General features: G+C 42.5%; 2 protein-coding genes across 3 annotated transcripts; one reads left to right on the top strand and one right to left on the bottom strand.

Annotated features, from left to right (window-relative positions):
• Window positions 1–1765: 1765 nt before the first annotated feature.
• On the top strand, window positions 1766–4398 carry Pramel38 (PRAME like 38). 2 transcript variants are annotated; one of them, XM_577327.3, is made up of 3 exons: window positions 1766–2052; window positions 2507–3100; window positions 3831–4398. In XM_577327.3, the coding sequence occupies exons 1-3, from the start codon at window positions 1766–1768 to the stop codon at window positions 4396–4398; spliced, it is 1449 nt and encodes a 482-aa protein (XP_577327.1). The 2 variants fall into 2 exon arrangements, with proteins under 2 accessions (XP_577327.1, XP_008768134.1); XM_008769912.2 differs by lacking the exon at window positions 2507–3100.
• Window positions 4399–5146: 748 nt separating this feature from the next.
• On the bottom strand, window positions 5147–22480 carry LOC134481885 (protein NYNRIN-like). The gene is made up of 3 exons (XM_063273856.1): window positions 22211–22480; window positions 21342–21661; window positions 5147–5278 (listed from the first exon to the last, which is right to left on the bottom strand). The coding sequence occupies exons 1-3, from the start codon at window positions 22218–22220 to the stop codon at window positions 5147–5149; spliced, it is 462 nt and encodes a 153-aa protein (XP_063129926.1). The 5' UTR covers window positions 22221–22480.
• Between the last annotated feature and the right edge of the window lie 750 nt (window positions 22481–23230).

Below are 23230 nucleotides of genomic sequence, written 5' to 3' on the forward strand. Positions count from 1 at the left end.
TTTCTAAGGGCTTCTACTTTGTTTATTTGTGTTTTCCTGCATTTCTCTAAAAAAGTTTCTATATCTTTCTTGATGTCCTCCAGCATCATGATCAAATGTGATTTTAAATCTACATCTTTCTTTTCTGGTGTGTTTGGATATTCAGTGTTCGCTTTGGTGGGAGAATTAGGCTCCGATGATGCCATGTAGTCTTGCTTTTTGTTGCTTGGGTTCCTGGGCTTGCCTCTCACCATTAGGTTGTCTCTGCTGTTACCTTGTTATGCTATTTCTGACAGTGGCTAGAATGTTCCTATAGGCCTGTGTGTTTGGAGACCTGTTTTCCTGTTTTCTTTCAGCCAGTTATGGGGACAGAGTGTTCTGCTTTCAGGCGTGTTGTCGTTCCTGTCTACTGGCTCTCAGCTGTTCCTGTGAGTGTGTGTCCTGAGTCCACCAGGCAGGTCACTTGAAGCAGAAAAGTTGGTCTTACCTCTGGTCTGGTGCCTGAAGTCGCTCCTTGGTCTCGGTTTCAGCTCTCCTTGAGGGCAGCAACCAGAAGGGCCTGTTCCACCTTTCCCGGGTCTCTGTGGACAGGGTGCTCAAATGACGCTAGGTGTTTTCCTCTTGAGTCAGAAATGTGGGCAGAGAGTAGTCTCCTCTGGTTTCCCAGTTGTGTCTGCCTCTCTGAAGGTCTAGCTCTCCCTTCTACGGGATTTGGGTGCAAGGTGCTGTTTGACCAGGTCCCTTCAGATCCAGGCACAGTCTGGACTGCCGAGCTCCTGCAGCTTGAGTGCTCTTATCTTCTTGTTCCCAGAGGCCCTATACAGTTGCCTCTTGGGATGTGGACAAAGGTGGGCGGTACTGGCAGTATCTCAGGCCCTGCAGTCTCAGGATTGCCCACACGACTGAGCGGGCAGCTGTCTCTCCCATGGGGTTTTGGATCAGGGAGCTCTAGGCTGTGATCAGGGAGGATCCGGTGCTAGCTAAAAATCGGAAGTGTCCTGTCCCAGAGTAATTTTGCCTTTGTGTGTCCTGAGTCCACCAAGCAGGTCAGTTGGAGTAAAAAAGTTGGTCTTACCTCTGGTCTTGGGTCTGAAGTCATTCCTCGGGACTGGGTTTCAGCTCTCCTTGAGGTCAGCAACCTGAAGGCCTGCCCCAACTTCTCCTCTGTCCCTGTGCATAGGAGGCCCAGATGGTGCTAGGTGTTTTCCTCTAGAGTCAGAAATGTGGGCAGAGAGTAGTCTCTTCTGTTTTTCGAGGTGTATATGCCCCTCTGAAATTCTAGTTCTTCTTCCTATGGGATTTGGGTACAGGGAGTTGTTTGACTGGGTCCCTTCAGATCCCGGCACAGTTTGAACTGCAGGGCTCCTGCAACTTGAGTGCCCCTGTCTTCCTGTTCCCAGAGGCCCTATACAATTTCCTCTTGGGTCTGACATGCAGGCAAAGGTGGGCAGTCTCTCCTGCCCTGCAGTCTCAGAATGCCCATATGTCTGGGCAATCAATTCTCTTTCCGTTCTTCTGTTTTTTAAACGGAAGTGTCATACTTAAAATCTTTTGACCAGAAAATTATATACCCATTTGAGGGATCAAAAATCTCCCACATTGCCAGTGTGGGAGTCTTTCTTTACATGACCAATTTAGGATGAAGAGGAAAAATGATATTTCTACCATTGCCAGAGCAGTAGCTTCATCATTGCTGTGATTGTGAGGAAGTTTTATAAATTTTTCTTGAAAGTGCATTCTTTTTTGACTCCTTCCCCAGGAGATTTCTGACTGGAGACCTTAGAAGATGAGTGGGCATATCCCACCCACACTCCAGAAGCTGGCAAGGCAGACTCTGCTAAGAAATGAGGCCATGGCCATAGCCTGTCTTGGGGAGCTGCCTACTATGCTCTTCCCAGCACTGTTCAAGGAGGCATTCGAGGGCAGACACATAAACCTCATAAAGGAAATGGTAGCAGCTTGGCCTTTTCCCTGTCTCCCTGTGGGGGCATTGATGAAGACACCTAATGGGGAAACCATGAAGGCTCTGCTAGATGGAGTAGACATGCGACTGACAAGAAAGTTTCACCCAAGGTAAGGAATAACTCTGTACTGTATAAGAGAGCACACGAACTGCACTGTAGAGATTGTCAAGGTGATTGGCTTGGTTATACTTGGGTCAGAAATTTTTGATCTCATCATGCAGGGATACATGGTTCTTGAAAGCAACTTACTTGTACTAAAGATAGTTGAATATGGATTATAGTTGAATATGGACTAGAGTAAATATAGCCTCACAGTAGAATGAGCCTATACCTAGCATTCCCACAACCACTAATAATGTGACTAATTAAAAGTAAGGTTTACCTTAGTGAAATAAAAGTAGTCAAGTGAACAGAAGTCTGGGAAAGGATCTGGAGCATGCCTGAGACCAGTTTGGATATCAGGTGCTTAAACAACATACCTCTCAATAGGGGAGAGATGAGTTTAGATATATGTATTAAAAGCTGATTCAGAGTCTCGTGACTTTCATATGTTTCACCAACAGGAGGACAAAACTACAGGTCCTCGATCTGAGAAATGTGCACCATAACTTCTGGAATATATGGACTGGAGTAGAGGACAGCAGCCATTCAGCAGAGAACTTGGAGGAAAAGCAAGTAGCAAAGTTCTTTCCCAGATATGCACTGAGGCGGCAACGTGTGAAGGTCATAGTTGAACTGTCCATCTTTTCTTGCCTTGAGGAAGAACGAGCATGCTTCTTAACGTGGGCCCAGGAAAGAAAGGGCTTCCTACATTTCTGCTGTACAAAGATGACGATCTGGGATCTGCCGGTCCATGTTATCAGAGAGATCTTGAATGTTTTTGATCCACAGCATATCACAGAATTTGAACTGCATACTGAGTGGACACTGTTAGAGCTGGCACATTTTTCTCCCTACTTTGGACAGATGAGAAATCTCCGCAAAGTCTTCCTGGAACCCCTGAAAGGGATGATCTCCTCTAATCACAATGAAACAGGAGACAGAGAAGCCAAGTGTATCAAGAAGTTTATTTCTCAGTTCTCCAAATTCAATTGTCTCCAGCATCTCAGTATGTTTTGCCCCCATTTTCTTAGAGATCACATGAATCAAGTCCTAGGGTAAGTAAGAATAAAGAGCTAGTTCAGCTCCCAAAGCAAATCTGTCTCTCTTATCTTAAGGATGAGTGGTGTATGATGTCAGCAGTCACTAGGAACAAACATTCAGAGACACATAAGATTCAGGATTTGTGTCCTATTTTCTTGTATACTGAGTGACACTCGGTTAATTTTACAGGTGAAATAAGTGTTTCAAATGAGCACTCATTAATTAGAGAATTGACCTGGAGTTAAGATAGATAATAAGAGTAGGTTGGAATTCTAACAGGTTTCATATCCAGGAGTTGGGGGACTCAGTAGCATAGGGTGAACCTGAGCTATAGAACAACCTTATATCTTCCCTCAATTCCCTTGGGTAAAACATTGAGAGCCAAGTAGCACTGAGTGCCTGGGACAGGGGGCCTGTAAATGAGAACATGGGTAACTTCAGAAGGAGGGATAGAATCCAGATGCAAATGTCGAGATGCTGTCAGGACTTTACTGGGATGGAAGTTCTTGTGTGTGCTTTCTGGACTCATGAGCTGAGCCGCTTTTCAGTTTGAGAGTGAAGTCAGTCCATGAACTGTGGGGTGGGCATGACTGAGCAATTTCCAACAGGAAACATCATAAATGATGTCCTTGATCATTTAGTCAAACTCACCATGGGGCACTTGGTTCCCTCTACCGCTCTGTACATTCCAGCCAAATCTCTACAACACCATTAGCCAGAACTGACCCCCTGTTCTATCCCTAGGTGCCTGATGACGCCTTTGGAGACCCTCTCAGTTACTTGCTACATAATTTCACAGAATGAGTTGAATTCCTTCTCCTGCTGTAAGAGCCTCTTTCAGTTAAAACATCTGGAATTGAGAGGAGTGATCTTACATGATGTGGATATTATGTCTCTGAGAGGTTTCCTAGAGAAAGTGGCAGATACTCTTGAGACTCTGGATTTGCAGTGTTGTAGGATGAAGGACTCTCAGCTTTATGCCCTCCTACCTGCCCTCAGACATTTCTCTCAGCTCACCACGGTCAAGTTCTACAGCAACAAATTCTCCATGCCCATTCTGAAGGACCTGTTGCAGCACACAGCCAACTGGAGCAAGGTGAACGTGGAACAATACCCTGCCCCTCTCGAGTGCTATGATGACTCGGCTCAAGTTTCTGTGGAAAGATTTGCCCAACTTTGTTCTGAGCTCATGGATACACTCAGGGCAATACGGCAGCCCAAGAACATCTCCTTTGCTACAGAAATTTGTTATACATGTGGTGAGCGCTGTGTCTATCATAATGGGCCCAGGCTTTGTTGTTGCTGGCAGTAAATTGTGAAGTAGAACTTCTGTATTTCAAAAAAAAAAAACAGGCTTGTGTTGAATGGGTTCAGAATGGAAAGACGCTGGTATTGCATGGGTACAGCAAATGGCAAGGTGAAATTGCCATGTATAAAATAAAAGTCTTCTTGATACTTCTTTTCCTTGTCCTTTTGCTTGACTACATTTACAACCCTCTTATTTCACTGATCAGTTATGTGCAGTAAACATTTAAACTAAAGTAAGCAACATAGACACACCTCCAATGAAGTAGTATTAAATGGACCACAGAAGATGAAAATACAGTACATTCAGACCACAAGGCACCTTGCACCCTTCAGAGATGTCTAAATGGAAGAAGACAACCCACGACAACGTTAACAGGCTTTCCACTCTGACTTTCTACTCTTGATCTTTTTGTCATGCCTCCATGAGATTACTACCAGGAACCTATGTACACTCTATGCTACAGCCATATGTCTGTAGAGCATTATTCCTATGGACTCTCAAACTCTATGTAGCACCCAAAGTGTATGTAAGGTGTCCAATAATATGCAGGTCCCCCTACTATATAAAGCATTTTCTTTACAAAAGCGTTTTATTCTAAATCCCTGAGACTAATTATTATAACTCCTTACTGTATAGTGAACTATCAATAAAATAATTTATTATGCATTGTATTTATTAAACACATAGACCATAGGTCCTCTGTTTAAATATCATTGTTATTGTCTACATTGAATAATGGATCTAAATTTAATTACTCAATAAATTCCCTCTGGAGAGAAGCCAAAATAAACACATTGATGCCAGGAATATCACATTTCATACTCTTGGGAAGATTAATAAAGTTATCAGCTAAGTTGGGACCCATCTGGACATTTATGCTGCCCTAAGGTGGACAAGAAGACAAAAGAAAAAGAACAAAAAAGAACAAGAAACCTCTCTCAGGCTCCTTTTTTCTCTCTTCCCCTACAACCTGTCTTTTTGTCTGCATGACCAGTTACCTGGCCTTATTCCTTGGGACCAGTGAACTCACCTAAGATTTGTCCACAGTAAACACGCTTTCATATTCTTAAAACAAATGACCTATAGTTTGAGAGAAATTGCTCACAGGCTTAGAGCACATGCTACTGTTGCAGAGGATCAAAGTTTGATTTCTGAGCTTATAATCAGGTGACTCTCAAATGGAACTCAGGCTTCATGTAATAAAACCTGCTTTTCTGGCTTTTGTGGATTCCCACTTTCACATGACCAAACCTACATAATTCACATTCAGATATATACCTAGCTGAAGAAGTCTTGAAATTAGAAAATACCTTCAATTTCACAAAGTAAAAAATGGCCCAATTAGTTAAAACAGGGGTGTTGATCAGTAGCAGTTGTGTGGCTCTGTGAAGAGAGCATGTGGAGGTTCAGGTGTGTCCACTGAGCTCAATTGGCCAGCAATAGCATAGTTTCCTCTGGTCTCTAGGCTTGGAGGTCTTGCACCAAGGGAGAGTGAAAGGAAATGAGGAGTTTGTCAAGGTACAACATTTATTTCTATATAAATGTTCTGTATAGTTGTGTTCTATTTATCTGTAGGCTTTCATGAGGAGAAAAGGCATCAGAGTGCTAAAGTGGTTGTGAAGTGGCAAATGGTTGTCTACCATTGAACTCAGGTAGTCTGAAAGGAGAGCCAGGACTCTTAATTACTGAGCCATCATCCATCCAGGTCCATGGCAATGTAAAAAGCACTCATGGATACATAATCACAAGAAACCTGGTGTCTGTTTTGCATAAAAACTTACCAGTTTGTCATTATCTTTAATGTGTTATATTTTAGACGTTTTGTGCAAATGTGTATATTTATGGCTTTCATGCTTGTTTATTTTTTAGATAATCACTAAGTAGATCTGACAAAAGAATATCAATGTCCTGAGTCATTCCACGAAATGTCTAAATGTGCTTCACTTAATAGAGTGTTTGTCTATCCATTCACTGGGTCTATGAACACCATTAACTAGGGTGTAACAATACATAACAGTTACCTCAGCACCCTACAGGTTGAGGTTTCAGAGCAGAATTCAATATCATTCTATCTACTTATCTGAATACCTAATATAACCTTCGAGAAACTTCTTGACAGGTAGCTAGAATCCCTTAACACTTTCTTTCTGGTCTCTCTTGACTTCATCTTATCCCTGCTCTGGAATGGAATAAAAGATGTGCAACATAAATAAATAAAGATCAAATAATAAAAATCTCAAAGGATTTTTATAATATAAACTTTAAGGATATGTTGATAAGGAAGGAGAAAGAAAAATGTACAGAGGGAAGGAGATAAGAAATTAAAATAAATATAACCTTACCTATTTATGTTTCTAGGGAAGTATGTGACTTAAACATTGATTGTATAATTTACATATGCTGCTGTCTGTTCTAAGTTCATACTAACTGTAGCCACCCATCTTAACAACAATCCTCACTACTTTTCTCTTTTTTTCAATCTTTATTAACTTGAGTATTTTTTATTTACATTTTCTCAGATAATTTACATTTATTGAGTTTGTATGTATGCTACATTATCTCAGATGCTTTGTATATACAATAATATGTATGGAGCATACATTAATTGCCAACTTATTTAAGCTGGCATGGATTTTATAAACACATATTCTTTTATATTTTTATTATTTTTTTAATTTTTTATCTTAATTACCTTGAGTATTTCTTATTTACATATCGATTTTTATTCCCTTTCCCAGTTTCCGGGCCAACATCCCCTAACTCCTCCCCTTCCCCTTCTTTATGGTTGTTCCCCTCCCCATCCTCCCCCCATTACCGCCCTCCCCCCAACAATCACGTTTACTGGGGGTTCAGTCTTGGCAGGACCAAGGGCTCCCCCTTCCACTGGTGCTGTTACTAGGCTATTCATTGCTACCTATGAGGTTGGAGTCCAGGGTCAGTCGATGTGTAGTCTTTGAGTAGTGGCTTAGTCCCTGGAAGCTCTGGTTTGTTGGCATTATTGTTCATATGGGGTCTCGAGCCCCTTCAAGCTCTTCCAGTCCTTTCTCTGATTCCTTCAATGGGGGTCCCGTTCTCAGTTCAGTGGTTTGCTGCTGGCATTCGCCTCTGTATTTTCTGTATTTAGCTGTGTCTCTCAGGAGAGATCTACATCTGGCTCCTGTCGGCCTGCACTTTTTTGCTTCATCCATCTTATCTAATTGGGTGGGTGTATAAGTATGGGCCACATATGGGGCAGGCTCTGAATGGGTGTTCCTTCTGCCTCTGTTTTAAACTGTGCCTCCCTATTCCCTGCCAAGGGTATTCTTGTTCCACTTATAAAGCAGTAGTGAAGCATTGGCATTTTGGTCACCATTCTTGAGTTTCATGTGTTCTGTGCATCTAGGGTAATTCAAGCATTTGGGCTAATAGCTACTTATCAATGAGCGCATACCATGTGTGTTTTTCTGTGATTGTTTACCTCATTCTGGATGATATTTTCCAGTTCCAACCATTTCCCTATGAATTTCATAAGTCATTGTTTTTGATAGCTGAGTAATATTCCATTGTGTAGATGTACCACATTTTCTGTATCCATTCCTTTGTTGAAGGGCATCTGGGTTCTCTCCAGATTCTGACTATTATAAATAAGGCTGCTATGAACATAGTGGAGCACTTGTCTTTGTTATATGTTGGGGCATCTTTTGGGTATATGCCCAAGAGGGATATAGCTGGGTCCTCAAGTAGTTCGATGTCTAATTGTCTGAGGAACCTCCAGACTAATTTTCAGAATTCTCGTACCAGTCTGCAATCCCACCAACAATGGAGGAGTGTTCCTCTTTCTCCACATCCTCGCCAGCATTTGCTGTCACCTGAGTTTTTGATCTTAGCCATTCTCACTGGTGAGAGGTGAAATCTCAGGGTTGTTTTGATTTGTATTTCCCTTATGACTAAAGGTGTTGAACATGTCTTTAGGTGTTTCTCAGCCATTCGGTATTCCTCAACGGTGAATTCTTGTTTAGCTCTGAACCCCATTTTTTAATAGGGTTATTTGTCTCCCTGCGGTCTAACTTCTTGAGTTCTTTGTATATTTTAGATATAAGCCCTCTATCTGTTTAGGATTCGTTAGAGATTTTGTCTCCTATCCCTTGTATTCTGTTGGTGATGCTAGCATCTATGACTCCTGATCTCTTTCCCTTCTTTGTTTTCTATCACCAGGGTTGTCTCCTTTTGTGATTTCTTTATTCTTTATATTTCCATTTTTAAATCCTTGATTGTTTTGTTCAATTTCTTCACCTGTTTGGTTGGGTTTTCCTGTAATTCTTTATGGGATTTTTGTGTTTCCTCTTTAAGGGCTTCTACCCATTTATCTGTGTTCTTCTATATTTCTTTAAGGAGTTATTTATGTTCTTCTTGAAGTCTTCTATCATCATCATGAAATGTGATTTTTAAATCCAAATCTTGCTTTTCCCCTGTGTTACTATATCCAGTATTTGCTTTGGTGGGAGAACTGGGTTTTGATGATGCCAAATAGCCTTGGTTTCTGATGCTTAGGTTCTTGGACTTTTCTCCTGCCTTCTGGTTATCTTTGGTGTTAATTTGTCTTCCTCTCTCTGACTGGATCTTGTCGCTCCCATCGGTCTGTGAGCCTCTGTTCTTAGGAATAAGAGCACTCTTTGGAGTCGAGCTCTCTACAGACAGGATTTGGGCATGGCAGGCTGTAGAACATCCTGAGCTCCTGGGTACAGATGGAGAGAGAGTAAGTATCCTATCCCAGGCTGCTCTGCAGTTCTTGTGCCCCATGTGCTCCTGGAGGGTCCTTCTTTGGACAGTTATTGGAGCGAAAGTGGGGTCTCATCTGTTGGCTTAGGAGTGAGAGCACTCCTGGGAGAGTAGCTCTCTCCAGGCAGGATTTGGATCCAGAGGGCTGTGGGACAGCCTTAGCTCTGGGCACAGATGGAGTCCAGAAGTGGCATACACCCTCTTTAATCCCAATACTTGGGAGGCAGATCTTTGAGTTCATGGCCATCCTGGTCTGTGGAGCGAGTTCCATGATAGTTAGAACTATACAAAGAAATCCTCTCTCAAACAAACAAACAAACCCCCAAACCCCAAAACAAAACAAAACAGAACAAACAACAAAAAAGCCAAGCCAAGCAAACAAAACAATAAAAAACACTACCCAAATGAAAAAAACCAAAACAACAAATCCCCCAAAAAGGAAAGAAAGAAAGGAAAGGAAAGAGAAGGAGAGAAACTATTCAGTATGTACTGGAGCTCTGAGGAAAGCCAAATATGTTTTCTTCTAATCAGTGTTTTCTGAGACATATTGGACTCACAAAGAATGGCAGGAACATTGAACCACTCCTCTTCTTACCTCTTAGTTCTTGGTCTCTTGTGGCCTCCTGCTTGGGATATAATAAGGTATTTATGATGTGTCATCAGTCCACATACATTTTAGTTAGGGTTCCTATTGCTGTGATAAAACATGACCAAAGAAACTTGGTGAGGAAAGAGCTTATTTGGCTTACACTTCCATTTTGATGTTTATCACTGAAGAAAGTCAGAACAGGAACCCAGAGTGAGGGGCTAATGCAGAAGCCACAGAGGGAAGCTGCTTACTGGCTTGCTCTCTATGGTTTGCTCATTCTTCTTTCATATAGAACTTAGGACCACTAATGCAAGGATGGCACCACCTACAGTGAGATTGATCCTCTCCCATCAATCACTAATTAAGAAAATACTTTACAGCCAGATCTTATGGAGACATTTTCTCAACTGAGGCTCTTTCCTTTTAGAAAACTATAGCTCAAATCAATTTGACATAAGACTAAATTCACAGATGAAGAAGAAAGAAGACCAAAATGTGGATGCTTCATTCCTTCTGAGAAAGGAGAACAAAATACGCACAGGAGGAAAAGAGTGGAGTAGGGACTGAGGGAAAGGTCATCCACAGAATGTCCCACCTGGGGATCCAACCCATATACAACCACCAAACCCAGTCACTATTGCTAATGCCAAGAAGTTCGTGCTGACAGGAGCCTGATATGAATGTTTCCTGAGAGACTCTGCCAGAGCCTGACTGATACAGAGTAAGATGCTTGCAGCTAACCATTGGACTGAAAAAGGGGACGCCGATGGAGGAGTTAGAGAAAGGACTGAAGGAGCTGAAGGGGTTTGTCATACCATAGGAAGAAAAATAGTATCAACCAACCAGACCCTACCAGAACTCCTAGGGACTAAACCACCAACCAATGAGTAGTCATGGAGGGAACCATGACTCCCGTCACATATGTAGCAGAGGATGGCATTGTCCATCATCAACAGGAGGAAAAGCCCTTGTTCCTGTGAGGGCTCATTTCCCCAGTGTAGGGGAATGCCAGGGTGTTGAGGTGGGAGTGGGTAGTAGGGGGTGGTAGCATCCTCATAGAAGCAGGAGGAGAGGTGAGGGGGTCTGTGAGACGGGGGAAAGGGGATGGCATTTGAAATGCAAGTACATAAAATATCCAAGAAAAATAAAAAGGATTATTCTATACATATCCATTAAAGATATTGTGTAGTAATGTCCTTTCTTTCCTCTTACAACTCATTGCAATGTTTTCCTCCAGTTTTTCATAAGGAAATGTTCTCCTCCTGTATGTTAGTCTCCCCAACTGCTACAGGCAACCAAGGATTGTCTTAAAAAAATAAACAGGACTTGTTTTCTAAGTTTCTTTTAAAAATTACTGTCATTGTTTAGAGAATGTTACCACAAATATTTAATTATAACTGAAAATTATTTGTTTAAAAAAAAAGACCAATCATAACAACAACATACAACATCCAGACTGGGGTTGTGTTAAACTTTCAAGATGTTGTGTTAACACTCTTGTTTTTGAAGTCTGCACTGATACTCTGAAAGCCACCACTCTAAATGATGTGCCACATACCCTTTAGTCTTATAGTGAGTCATAGACATGACATAAAATTCTATAAGTAAATCTCTATACCTTATGCTAGGTTCCTGGTCTGAAAATTTTCAGAGCTTTTTCCAGCAGGCAGCTGACAAGACAGTAGGCCACTGGACACTGCCGAGGCATTGTCAGTGATCCACCAGGGTCCAGGTGTTGGTAATACCTAGGTCTATTGGTAGAGCTCACGTTCTTATGATAGGTCAGGGAATAAATGGCATTTGTTACAAGTCATCAAGGTAAATTCCTGTACCAAAGTGAGAGGTACTAACTCCTTCCTGAACAGTGATAATTTCCTGTAAGCTTGCATGACAGAAAAAGGAGTCATAACCCTGTTGTATAGATGGTAGTGAGCTACCAGATGGTTGTCTAGAATTGAACTCAGGTTGTCTGAAAGAGCAGGCAGATGCTTAATTCCTGAGTCATCATCCCTCCAGGCCCATGTCTAACAATGGAAAGCACTTGGGGATACAGAATCACAAGGATCAGGTGTCTCTTTGGCATAAAACTTAGCAGATTGGTATTATCTTTAAGCCATTGCATTTCAAATGTTTTGTGAACATGTATGTGGGTGTTGATGGTTTCTTTTTGTTTTTTTTAATAGTCACTAAATAGATCTCCCAAAGCAATACCAATGGTCTGAGTCATTCCAAGAAATGTATGGATCGGCTTCACTTCAGAGAGTGTTTGTCTAGCCATTCACTGGATCTGTGAGTACCTTTAAACAGGGTGTAATCATGCATAACCGTTATCTCAGTACCCTATAGGTTGAGATTTCAAAGTAGAAATTTGTTATGATTCTATCTACTTATCTGAATATCTAATATAACATTCAAGAAACTTCACCTTGACATAGGGTCCCTTAGCACTTTCCTTCTGGTTTCTCTTGACTTTATCTTATCCCTGGTCAGGAATAGAATAAAACCTGTGCAAAACAAGTAAATAAAAGTCAAAATAACAAAAAACCTGAATAAGTTTTATACCACGAACTTTTAGCATATATTTACCATATATTTCGGAGCTGGGGACCGAACCCGGAGCCTTGTGCTTGCTAGGCAAGCACTCTACCGCTGAGCTAAATCCCCAACCCCTGTGTGTGTTTCGATGGCTTGCTTTTTTGTTTGTTTTGTAGAAAGTTACAATGTAGAACTGCCAGAGCAATACCAATGTTCCAAGTCATTCCAAGAATGGACTAGATGTACTTCACTTCATAGAGTGTTTATGTATCCATTCACTCCACATGTAAACCACCTTAAACAGGGTATCGGTAACAGTTATCTCAACACCCTACACGTTGGCACTTCAGAGAAGAAACTCGATGTCATTTTATCTCCTTACCCAATATGAATACCTACTGTGAAAATTCAAAAAACTTCCTCCTGTTATGGAACTAGAGTCCCTCAGGACTTTCCTTCTGGTACCTCTTTACCTCATGTTATCCCTGCTTAGAAACAAAATAAAAGCCATGAAAATAAGTACATAAAATAATAAAAACCAGAACAATTTTTACAGTATTAACATTGAACAATTATATATAAGAGAAGTGAAAGACAAAATGTAGTTAGGGAGAAAGATAAGAAACTAAAATAAATATGAAGTTAACTCTATATCTGTAGGGAAATGTCTGAGTGAGACAACATTGTATAATATACAAATGCTAATTATCAGTTATAAGTACCTATAAACTATAGCCACCAAGGTCCATAACTATACTCAGATCTTTATCTGACAGCAAAAATTTGCATATTTAATGATTTCAATGGAATTATAATTGGCCTATAAAACATATGTTGCTAACATGTTTCATGGACAACATATGTCTATTCAGTTTGCAGTGGACAATGTTTAAATGATGTTAAACATATCTAGCTCCCTGTTTATCACTTCTTTTTGTTTTTATTAACACATGAACTTTTTTGTTTTACCATCAGATCACATACTACCTTTTCTTTCCTCCCAGTCCTACCTTCCCACCACTTCCCCTTCTTTCCTGCTCCCATTCTCCCCAGAGAAGGGAAGGCCCTCAGTTACCAACCCACCATGTGCCACCCTGCCCTGGCACACCAACTTGCATCAGGACTAAATGAGTTCTATCTCACTGGACAAAGCACTCCAGTTAAGGACAAAGGTTAAAAAGGAAGGTAACAAACTTCAATAAGAGACAACACCGAGTCTAATTTTTAGAAGACTCACATTAACACCAAGCTTCACAATTGGTCCATATGTTAAGGAGGCCTAGGTCTAGACCCTACGAGCTCATTGATTGGTTGTTTAGACTCTGTGAACCCATAATGTTTGAATATCAGCCATTTGTCAAATGTCCACTTGGTGAAAATCTTTTTTCATTCTGCAAATTGCTATTTTGATCTCCTGATGCTGTCCTTTGCTTTATAGAGGATTTTAAGTTTCATGACATCCCTTTTCTTAATTGTTGATCTTAGTGGCTAAGCTATGGGTGTTCTGTTCAAGAAGAGCTCAACTTTCCAATGAGTTAAAGATCCCTGACATTATTCATGATATTCTACAGACAGGAACCTAGTATAACTGTCCTTTGAGAGGTTCCACACAGGCAATGATGGAAACAGATGGAAAGACTCACAGCCAAACATTAGATAGAGTTCAGGCAATCATTTTGAGGAGTGTGAGATATGATTGAAGGGGCCAGACAGGTCAAGGACAGAACAGGAAAATTGAGAGAATCTACCAACTGATTGAACTATTCACACTCTTCCAGTTCATTTGTGTTCTGATGTGCCTATGACTGTACATCAGTTATTTCCTTATGAAAAAAATTAATTCAGTTTACAGGAGCCCACAGTTGACAGACTGTGTAAGATACTTCTTTCCAGCACCCATTGTTCAAAGTATAGGTGAGGGTGCACCACATATGGCCTTTTGTTCTCATGGACCTAAGGAGGAGGTTTGTTTGTTACCTCTTTCTCCACTTGCGCAAGACCCACCATGAATGGAAGGCTAAAAAGAAAATTCCTGTTACTGTGAACTGGGGACAACTGAGCAAGGATGAGGAAGAGAGACTGGCATTTCTTATCAATGGTATCCTGAAGGGCCAAGCTATGCTGCAGAAGAACAAAAAGAAGAAAACATGTGGAATAAAACCCCTCTGAGGCCGAGATGAGTTGAATAACCTTGAAGACACATGAGAACATTTTACTCCTTTTACCAGAAGGAACCTCTGAACCTGAATGCCAACCCCAATTAAATGTTGTCCTTCATAAGACTTGCCTTGGTCATGGTGTCTGTTCTCAGCAGAAAATCCCTAAGAAAAGATTTTATTTATGAGTATGTATGAATATACAAACACATATGGGTGCAACAAATGAGTAAAATAGAAGTTATTAATTTGAAGGCAAGTGGTGGAGTTTATATAGGAGGGCTTAGAAGGGGAGGGGAAATGTGATTAAAACAATCTCAATATTGGAAAAAAATGCATACCTCATACCCCAACTGCAAAGGCCAAGATACAGAGTTATATTTCGACCTGTTATTGTACATTCAACAAGGACTCACAAAGATGTCTCTGTCACTAAAACACATTGAGATAAATACAGAGAATAAGCATGTCTGGATGCCTGCTGAAGATTTAGCTTCTTAGCCCTCAGCACCTTAACTGTTTTCTGTAAGAGTTAAGGAAGAAGCAGCTCCAGGTTTGTGGACAGGAAAGGTGTTGACTGATATCTCCAGCTGCTTCACTAGTACCAAGCAGCAGATATTTCCAGTCTAAGCCACTTATTACTCCATGCGACTCTGACCTTGGTAAGCATTATGACATCTTCTCAGTCGCCTAGACTGACACAGGCTACAGACAAAAATCCAAGATATGAAAGGACAACAGATGGGTGCCCTGGTTGTGTCTTGACACAGAAGCACTAGAAACACCAATGAAAGCACCAACACCACAGCTACTTCTGCATCAATTAGTCTCACACCTGAGTCTCAGGCAGGCAATGAACTCACTTGGTTTCAGGTGTTATCAGTTCTAGGGAACATGGAACATCTTTTTCTTTACATCCCTGCACTAGACTCAGGTCCTGAGCCAGGTCTGGAACACAAAGGCTTGTGTTCATTTGGTAAGGCTTTTCAGTACAGCACTGACAAGCTTGTTTTGACTGATGCCATGAGGAACAGCTGCAGATGTGGTGACCTTTAGCAGTCATTTACCTGCAGTCACACAACAAAACAGAGCTAGTCTGTTAACAAGCCCTCCTGGAAATGGAAGAAAAGTCAGCCTCTCATGAGACCCTGCCCTAAACTGTCATGAGTTACCATGCTTTGAGGAAGCTACACAAACCTTAGAAATGCTTAAACACATAGGTGAGTTTCATATAAAGCACGGGAAAGTTTTCCAAGGTGCAGGTGCTGTTACATAGCCTGGATCCAATATTTCTTTTGTCTGCCCCTGCCTCTTTTTGTGGGGAGGGGTGGAGAATAAATGTTCCTTTTATGTCTTTCTAGGAAAGACAAAGAGGAAGTTTTTTTCCCAAGACTAGACCAATGTCCAGTTCTGAGCCCTTTTCAGGTTTCTAGAGAAATTTGGAATTTCTTCATGAATAGACATGGTAGGTGGATAATATTGTTAAAAATTGATGTCAAACCTGAAAGCACAGCTCCAGTAGAGATGAAGAATGGACAGAGAAGCAAATGTCAAAAGGCCATGGAAGGGGACCTAAGTCCCTTTTTCAAAGAGTGAGCACAATACATATCTACCAATAGGGAATACCTGAATACCAGAGAAAAAACAGAAAACTTGACTAAAATGTGAAAGCAGCTTTACCTGTACAATTCAACAGAAAACTGTGCTAAAGAAGAGATTGCTGTCAGAATGAAATCATCAGAGGGCATTTCTGTGTGTGGAGGGGATATATTTGTAACTAGAAAGTTAAAAGTTGGTGGTGGCTTGTATCTTCAGTGCTCTGGGATCCTCTGCCCTTTCCTGGAATTAATAAGCATAGTGCTTATATGCACAGATAGAGACAGACAGACAGAGAAGGAGACAGAGACAGAGACAGAGACAAAGACAACGACAGATATAGAGACAGAGACAAATTCCTTGGAACATTCAAACCTAAAGGGGAATGTCCTTCATTTCCTTCCCTCAAGTCTCAGGGAATCCTGTAGTAGAGAACAGACAAAGAAGGTTAGATCCAGAGTGGATGGTAGAAACCAAGGAAGGCAGGCCTTCTAAAATACAGGAGAATGAATACACATATGAACTCAGAGAGATTGAGGTAGCTATTTTAGAGCCCATGTGGACCTATACCACATGCGGTGTCACTGTTGAGAAAAGAAAGTGGACACAGCTCCCATCCCAATCACAGAAAGTACTGATAAAATTTCCAAATGAAAAGTTAGTTCTTTCAAATGGAGTCTCGCTGAGGGTACAAATCTCACTCTTACAGGATTAATGACCAAGTATATATTCCAGCACAAAGTGAACTCAAAAGTCTCTTTGGAGGTCTTATGTCTCATAATGTTTCCTCAAGCCTTTTGTTTGGGGGCATTTTGTTTTAATTTAATGTAATTTTCTTCTTACTCATCTTACAACCCAGTCACTCCTCCCCTCAGAGTCACACCCTCCCACATTCCTTCCCCCATAACATCTTCTCTTCTCCGAGTGGGTTGCAGCTCTGTGGGTATCCCCATGCCATTCTACTTGAATTATATTAAAAACTAGGCATATTCTCTACCAATGAGGACAGATAAAAAATCCAGATACAAGAATATATCCCACATACAGGTAATAGCTTTTGAAGTAGCCTTCACTCCATTCATTTGGGTACCACTTGTAGACCAAGCTGCATGTCTCATACATCTGTGTAGGGAGGGCTATGCCCAGCCCATATATGTTCTTTGTCTGGTGATTAAGTCTCTGAGAGCTCCAAGGGTTCTGGCTAATTCACTCTGTTCGAATTCCTGCAGAGTCCTTATCCCTTTCAGTTTATTTGTTCACATATTATGGCTAACACTTTTGTGTTTTTACTAGATTCTTGTGTGCATGTGAACCTGTGCTGCATCAATGTGTATTCCTCATCAATTTTCATTGGCTCTTTTCCCTCTATTTCTTTATTTTGTCATTTGACAATATGTTTCTTTTTTTATTTCATATGGTCCTTGTTGATTTTCATTTATTTATTTTTTTCTTTTTTCTTTTTGAGACATGATTTCTTTGTATAACTCTAGCTGTCCTGGAATTTGCTTTGTAGATCAGGCAGAACCGACTCATAGAGATCTACCTAGCTGCCTCTTCCTCCTAAGTACAAGGATTAAAGGTGTGTAACAACACACCTGGTGTGTTTTTGGTATTCTTTAGCTGCCTGTTCATTTTTTAGGAGAGAAAGAAAGGGTGTAGTATCTGTAACAAAATTTAAGAAACCAAATTCTGATGTTCATAAGACATACAGAGTACTACATGGTGCAGAGTAAAATAAATAGTTTAGATATTAGGTAAATCTGCTTTTGAATTTTATATGACTTATTATCTTTTATTTTATGGGCATTTGTGTGTTTCCTGCATGTATGTTTGTGTGAAGGTATTTGGTTGGTCTCTTCTGGAATTGTGAGCCATCATATTTGTGTCCTCTGGAAGCTAAGCCAATGCTCATAATAGCTTAGCTCTCTCTCCATCCCCTATTATATGGATCATAAGGAGAAAACCAGAAAGGATAAGCTTGCACAATGTCTACAGATTTTGACACCAAGAATGGGAGGTAGGCAGGGTTAAGGCTCATAATACACAAGGAGACAGAAACAAGGCCATATCTAATTTGAGTCTAGCCTGATTTGTACACCGAAAGTATTTCACCTAGCCAACAATATATACTATGAACTGGGGTCAGGAACAAGGGAAGATCTCAATATCCAGACTTGAAAATGAGATTGTACAAGTGTACAAACCCTGAATGTCAGAGCTCTGGCACTCCAGAGTATGGGAGAACAAGCAACAGGGACAGGGTCCATAACTCATTAAAATCACCCAGGGTATTCTGCTACATGGTTGTCAAGCCCAAAATCCACAAACATCTGTGCCAAGTTATGTCACCAATTAGCATTTTGGTTTAGGGGATTTGCTCAAGCACATATCTTTGTTGTGCAAGTATCTTACTCCCATTGGTTGGGGTATTTAACTGTGGCAGGGAACTTGCCTTATCTAACATTCCTGTAAATAAGAATGGGACTTGTCTAACATTCATGTCTTAACTTGCCAACGATGATGTCAGTAACACGCGTCCATGGCTCCCTCTGCCAAGTAGGATTTCAGTTAGCAGGGGAGTGTGGGAACTTACAATTAAGTGGACCACTACTCAAAATGGAAATCTCATTCCAAATACTATTTCGTAGCAGTACAGTTGTCTGTCTTATGTTGGGGGTCTATCCCAGGGGCAGCCTATAAAGGCAAATACCATAGAATCCTATACATAGGTTCAGGAATTGCTGTTGGGTGGCTGGTTTGCATCCTAGCTTATTGTGGGTCACTCTACAAAACACATCTACTGATTTCTATCATGATCCTTTTTTAATGGCACAGAACATAACAGATTATGTAATAGATTTTGGCATTAGAAAGTTGCCTAGTAACAGGAAGACGTGAGAAAGTTTTCTAGACACCCAGGTAACAGTTACCTGGGTCTTACATTCCATCTAGGTCTTCATATTTTACCTTGGTCCAACAAATGAGTAGGTGTGTTGGCAGAGGACCCTGCATGTAGACATGGGAGGACGAGCACGTAAAGGGATATCTCTCCTTACACCTTTGGTTCCTAATGTTGAATTCAGGTTTGGTAGCAAATGCCATTGACCACTGAGCCATATCATGGCCTACAAAGCTCATAATTTTTTTTTAATTAGAAAACAGTTTTCAGTTTTGTTTTTGATTTTTCAAAGGGAGCATTTCTGTTTAAGAAAATTGGCAGTCCCAGAACTCACCTGAAAAAGTTCTCAGGGAGAACTTTCCCTCGGGATGGAGACCCTCCAACTCAATGACCAGACCGAGTCCACAGGATGCAATCAGCAAGAGGATTTGGTTTATTGTCGGGATACACAGGCACAGGCACCTGTGGGCGCTTCAGTCACCCGGGGGACTGGCGCGCCCCACGGAACCAAGGATGGGCTTTTTATAGGATTCTGGGGAGCAGAAGCAAGCATACAGAAGCAGATGCATGGTTACAGGGATATAATTGGTGGATTCTAATGTGGCAAGGGTTCAGCCCGAGGGCAAGTTTCCTAGCCACCTTCTTGGAACATAACGGCTGACTCGGCCCCCCACCAGGGTGTGGGACCTCTCCCGGGGCTTTTCTCATTGTCAGGTGCTCAACCTCAGTCGTCCTCTTGCCAGGCCTTCAACCAAACACATCCTGCTTGGCAGCCGCTGTGTACTCAGTGTTCTAACCTTTCCCTGAACCAGTCATCTTAAGTACAGCCTTGCAAAATGGCGTTACTGCTGCTAAGCTGGGGTCTTTCATCCCCCCATTTTTTTGTTAACTTTGAGTGAAATCTTTCACTCGACTTGGTCAAGAAATTTCTGTCTCTTGTTGTCTCAGCCTATGGTACTGCTGCGTCAGTACGAGGGTCTGAATGACTGAAAGTCTATCCCTCATGAACTGTACCAGCCTATTAAGGATGCAGGGTCCAAAAAGAAGAATTAGGAGAAGAATAAGTAGGGGTCCCATCAGGGTAGACAGGAGGGTAGCAAACCAAGGGGATCGGTTAAACCACCCCTCGAACCATCCCTGTTGGGAATCAAACAGTTTTTATCTCTTACTATTCTAGTATGGTCTGCATAGAAACAGCACTCTTCTTTTAGAGCAGCACATAATCTACCCTCGAGGAGGAACAACATATCTAGCCCTCATCTATTTTGGAGGACCACTTCAGACAACGATGTTAAGGACTTTTCTAATGTACTCACAGACTCTTCTATAGCTTTAAGATCTGCATTCATGGCTGCTTGTAACTGACGGAAATGACCAGTTTCTATGAGTGCAGTGGTCCCGGTCCCTATACCCTCGGCCACTCCCCCCAAGGTGATTCCTCCTAGGAGTAAAGCTAAAGTCAGGGTGGCAGGCTCTCGTCGGAAACGAGTCTGTCTCTCGAAAAACGAGTATATATACTCGGATTCATGGTAGGTGACTTTGGGCCAAATTTTTACTAATACACAATAGTCAGAGGATTGGTAGTCTATCACATCACAAAGGTCAAAGTATAAGGGAGGGAAGGCATCGGCCAGCGTCCCCCTTACGGAGGTAGCATTAGCCAGCCTTCCTGTCATGAGATTAGTGACTGTCCAGGTAATGTTATAAATGTGGTGGGGGCTTATTCCCCCACTGACTCTAGGCCACAAAAGGACTAGGAGGAGCCACGTAGGAGTTTTAACTTTAAGGGGTTTGGAGTGCGCTGAACTCTCCATGTCTGGGGTGTAGTGTTGTGATTTGTCAATGCCTCAGACCGAACTGCCTTGACGTGTGATGCGTGGATCCAAGCCGCGACTCCGTCTACCTTTAGGGCGGTCGGGGTAGTCAGGAGGACGGTGTAGGGTCCTTTCCACCGTGGCTCGAGATTCTTGGTCAGGTGTCTGCGCACCCACACGGTGTCTCCAATCTGGAATGGGTGTGGCATCACCGGATGCTCAAGCTTGTCCTGGTAAGCAGCGGCCAAAGGTCTCCAGATTCTCTCTGCACAATCTGTAGGGCCTGTAAATGGGCCCTCAGAGAAGGGCTGTCAGCAAAATCAGCAATGTTTGAATCAAAGAAATGGACAAATGGGGGGTGGTGCTCCATACATTATTTCAAAGGGAGTTAGACCATGGGGGCCCGGGGTATTCCGGACCCGATATAGAACTAGGGGAAGGAGGGTCACCCAATCCTTTGAGCCAGTTGCAAGCGTAAGTTTGGATAAAGTCTCCTTAATTGTTCTATTCCTGCGTTTTACCTGACCTGAACTCTGGGGTCTATAGGCACAATGTAATTTCCAATCAATCCCCAGCAATTTGGCCATGAACTGACTTACTTGGGAGACGAAAGCAGGCCCGTTGTCCAACCACAACGCTTGAGGCATGCCATACCTGGGAAAGATTTCCTCGAGGAGCTTCATGGTGACCATTTTTGCAGTCTCGTGCTTTGTGGGGAAGGCTTCGACCCATCCTGAGAAGGTGTCTACAAACACTAGGAGATACTTGTATCCATACATACCTGGTTTAATTTCAGTAAAATCAATTTCCCAATGGATGCCAGGACGGTGTTCCCTAGGACGAACTCCTTGTCCAATCATGGTCCTTCCCGGGTTAACCTGAGCGCACGCTTTGCAACTCTCAGTCACCTTTTGTATCGCTTTGTCCCGATTCAAAAAACACAGATTTATCTCTTCCCAATCTAGTAAGGTTTTCATCTTCTTAAACCCCAAATGGGTTAATTTGTGTAAAAAGGAGATCAATTCAAAAGTCATTTTTATTGGCATAACTGTCTTTCCTTTGTAGACCCACTGTTTTAGTTGAGGGTGGTAGATGGCCCCCATTTTTTCTAGGAGCTCTATGTCCTCATGGGCATAAACCCAACCGGTTTGTCCCACTGTTGGGGGCGTGGGTTGGTCTGGGCTATTTAAGGGCAAGATTTGTTTGCTCATGGCCGCTTCTCGTGCCGTGGCATCGGCCAGCTGGTTTCTTCGTGCCTCTGGGTTGTGCCCTTTTTGGTGTCCTGGACAATGTATAATACTCAGTCTTTTGGGCAAGAATAGGGCTTCTAAGAGGGCCAGAATTTCAGCCTTATTTTTAATATCTTTACCCTCAGATTTGAGCAGCCCCCACCTCCGGTAGATCTCCCCGTGGATGTGTGCCATGGCAAAGGCATAATGGCTGTCTGTATATACATTTAGCCTCTTACCTTTTGCCATCTTGAGCGCCTGAGTCAAGGCGATGAGTTCAGCCCGTTGTGCGGAGGTACCAGCAGGCAGGGCTTTCGCCCAAATCACTTTGTCCTCCGTAGTGACCGCAGCTCCAGCCTTTCGCTCTCCCTTTGCCAAGAAGCTATTGCCATCCGTGTACCATGTGTGGTCAGCATTCTGAAGAGGCTGGTCCGATAGGTCCGGCCTGGTTCCATGTACTTCTGCGAGGATTTGTAGGCAGTCATGCTGTTCTGCCTCCTCTGGTAGATGAAGCAAGGTGGCAGGATTGAGGGCGACTACGGGCCCAAACTGAACCCGTTCTGCATCCAGTAACAAGGCTTAATAGTGGGTCATGCGGGAATTGGAGAGCCAGCGGTCTGGGGGCTGCTTTACCAAGGCCTCCACTGCGTGGGGTGCTAGGATGGTGAGTGGCTGTCCCAAAGTCAATTTTTTTAGCGTCCTTGATCAGGACAGCAATAGCAGCCACCATCCTTAGGCACGGAGGCCAGCCGGAGGCCACAGGGTCGATGAACAGTTCAAAAGGTTTGGTGGCTTGTCCTGTCCCGGTTCATATAGTCGGTATTGTTTCTCACCAGTAGCTCCTTGTACCCAGGCCGTCCGGTCGCTGAGTTGTCCTGAAGCTCGGGTGAGGACTGAATGCTGGGCTCCTGTGTCTACCAGGAAAGTAACCGGCTGCCCCCCAACTTTAAGCGTTACCCTGGGCTCAGGGGGCGGCTCCTGGCCCTGACCTCCCTAATCTTTATCTAGAGCCAAGAGGGAGGTTCGTGGTCGAGGCTTTCGGGGTCCGCCAGGCTTCTTGGGGCACTCTCTGGCCCAGTGCCCTTTCTCTTTGTAATAGGCACATTGATCTTTATCCAGCTTCAGCCCCTTTCGAGCTCCCCCCTATCTCCCTTCCTTTCTTGGCCCTGAACTACGGCGGCCAAGATTCGACTCAATTCTCTCTCTTCCCTCTCTCTGCTAACTCTATCTTCTTTTTCTTTCAGCTTCTTTAAGTAAAT

This window comes from Rattus norvegicus, chromosome 14, assembly GCF_036323735.1.
Source record: "Rattus norvegicus strain BN/NHsdMcwi chromosome 14, GRCr8, whole genome shotgun sequence".
NCBI lineage: Eukaryota > Metazoa > Chordata > Mammalia > Rodentia > Muridae > Rattus > Rattus norvegicus.

What these genes read in the sequence shown, in the direction of transcription:
- Pramel38 (XM_577327.3), top strand. Translation starts at nt 1,766, where the DNA reads ATGAGTGGGCATATCCCACCCACACTCCAGAAGCTGGCAAGGCAGACT. An exon ending in ACAAGAAAGTTTCACCCAAG is followed by an intron (nt 2,053 to 2,506) that starts GTAAGGAATAAC and finishes TTTCACCAACAG; the next exon opens with GAGGACAAAACTACAGGTCC. An exon ending in CACATGAATCAAGTCCTAGG is followed by an intron (nt 3,101 to 3,830) that starts GTAAGTAAGAAT and finishes TTCTATCCCTAG; the next exon opens with GTGCCTGATGACGCCTTTGG.
- LOC134481885 (XM_063273856.1), bottom strand. An exon ending in GGCCTGCTTTCGTCTCCCAA is followed by an intron (nt 5,279 to 21,341) that starts GTAAGTCAGTTC and finishes TGTCCACCTTAG; the next exon opens with GGCAGCATAAATGTCCAGAT.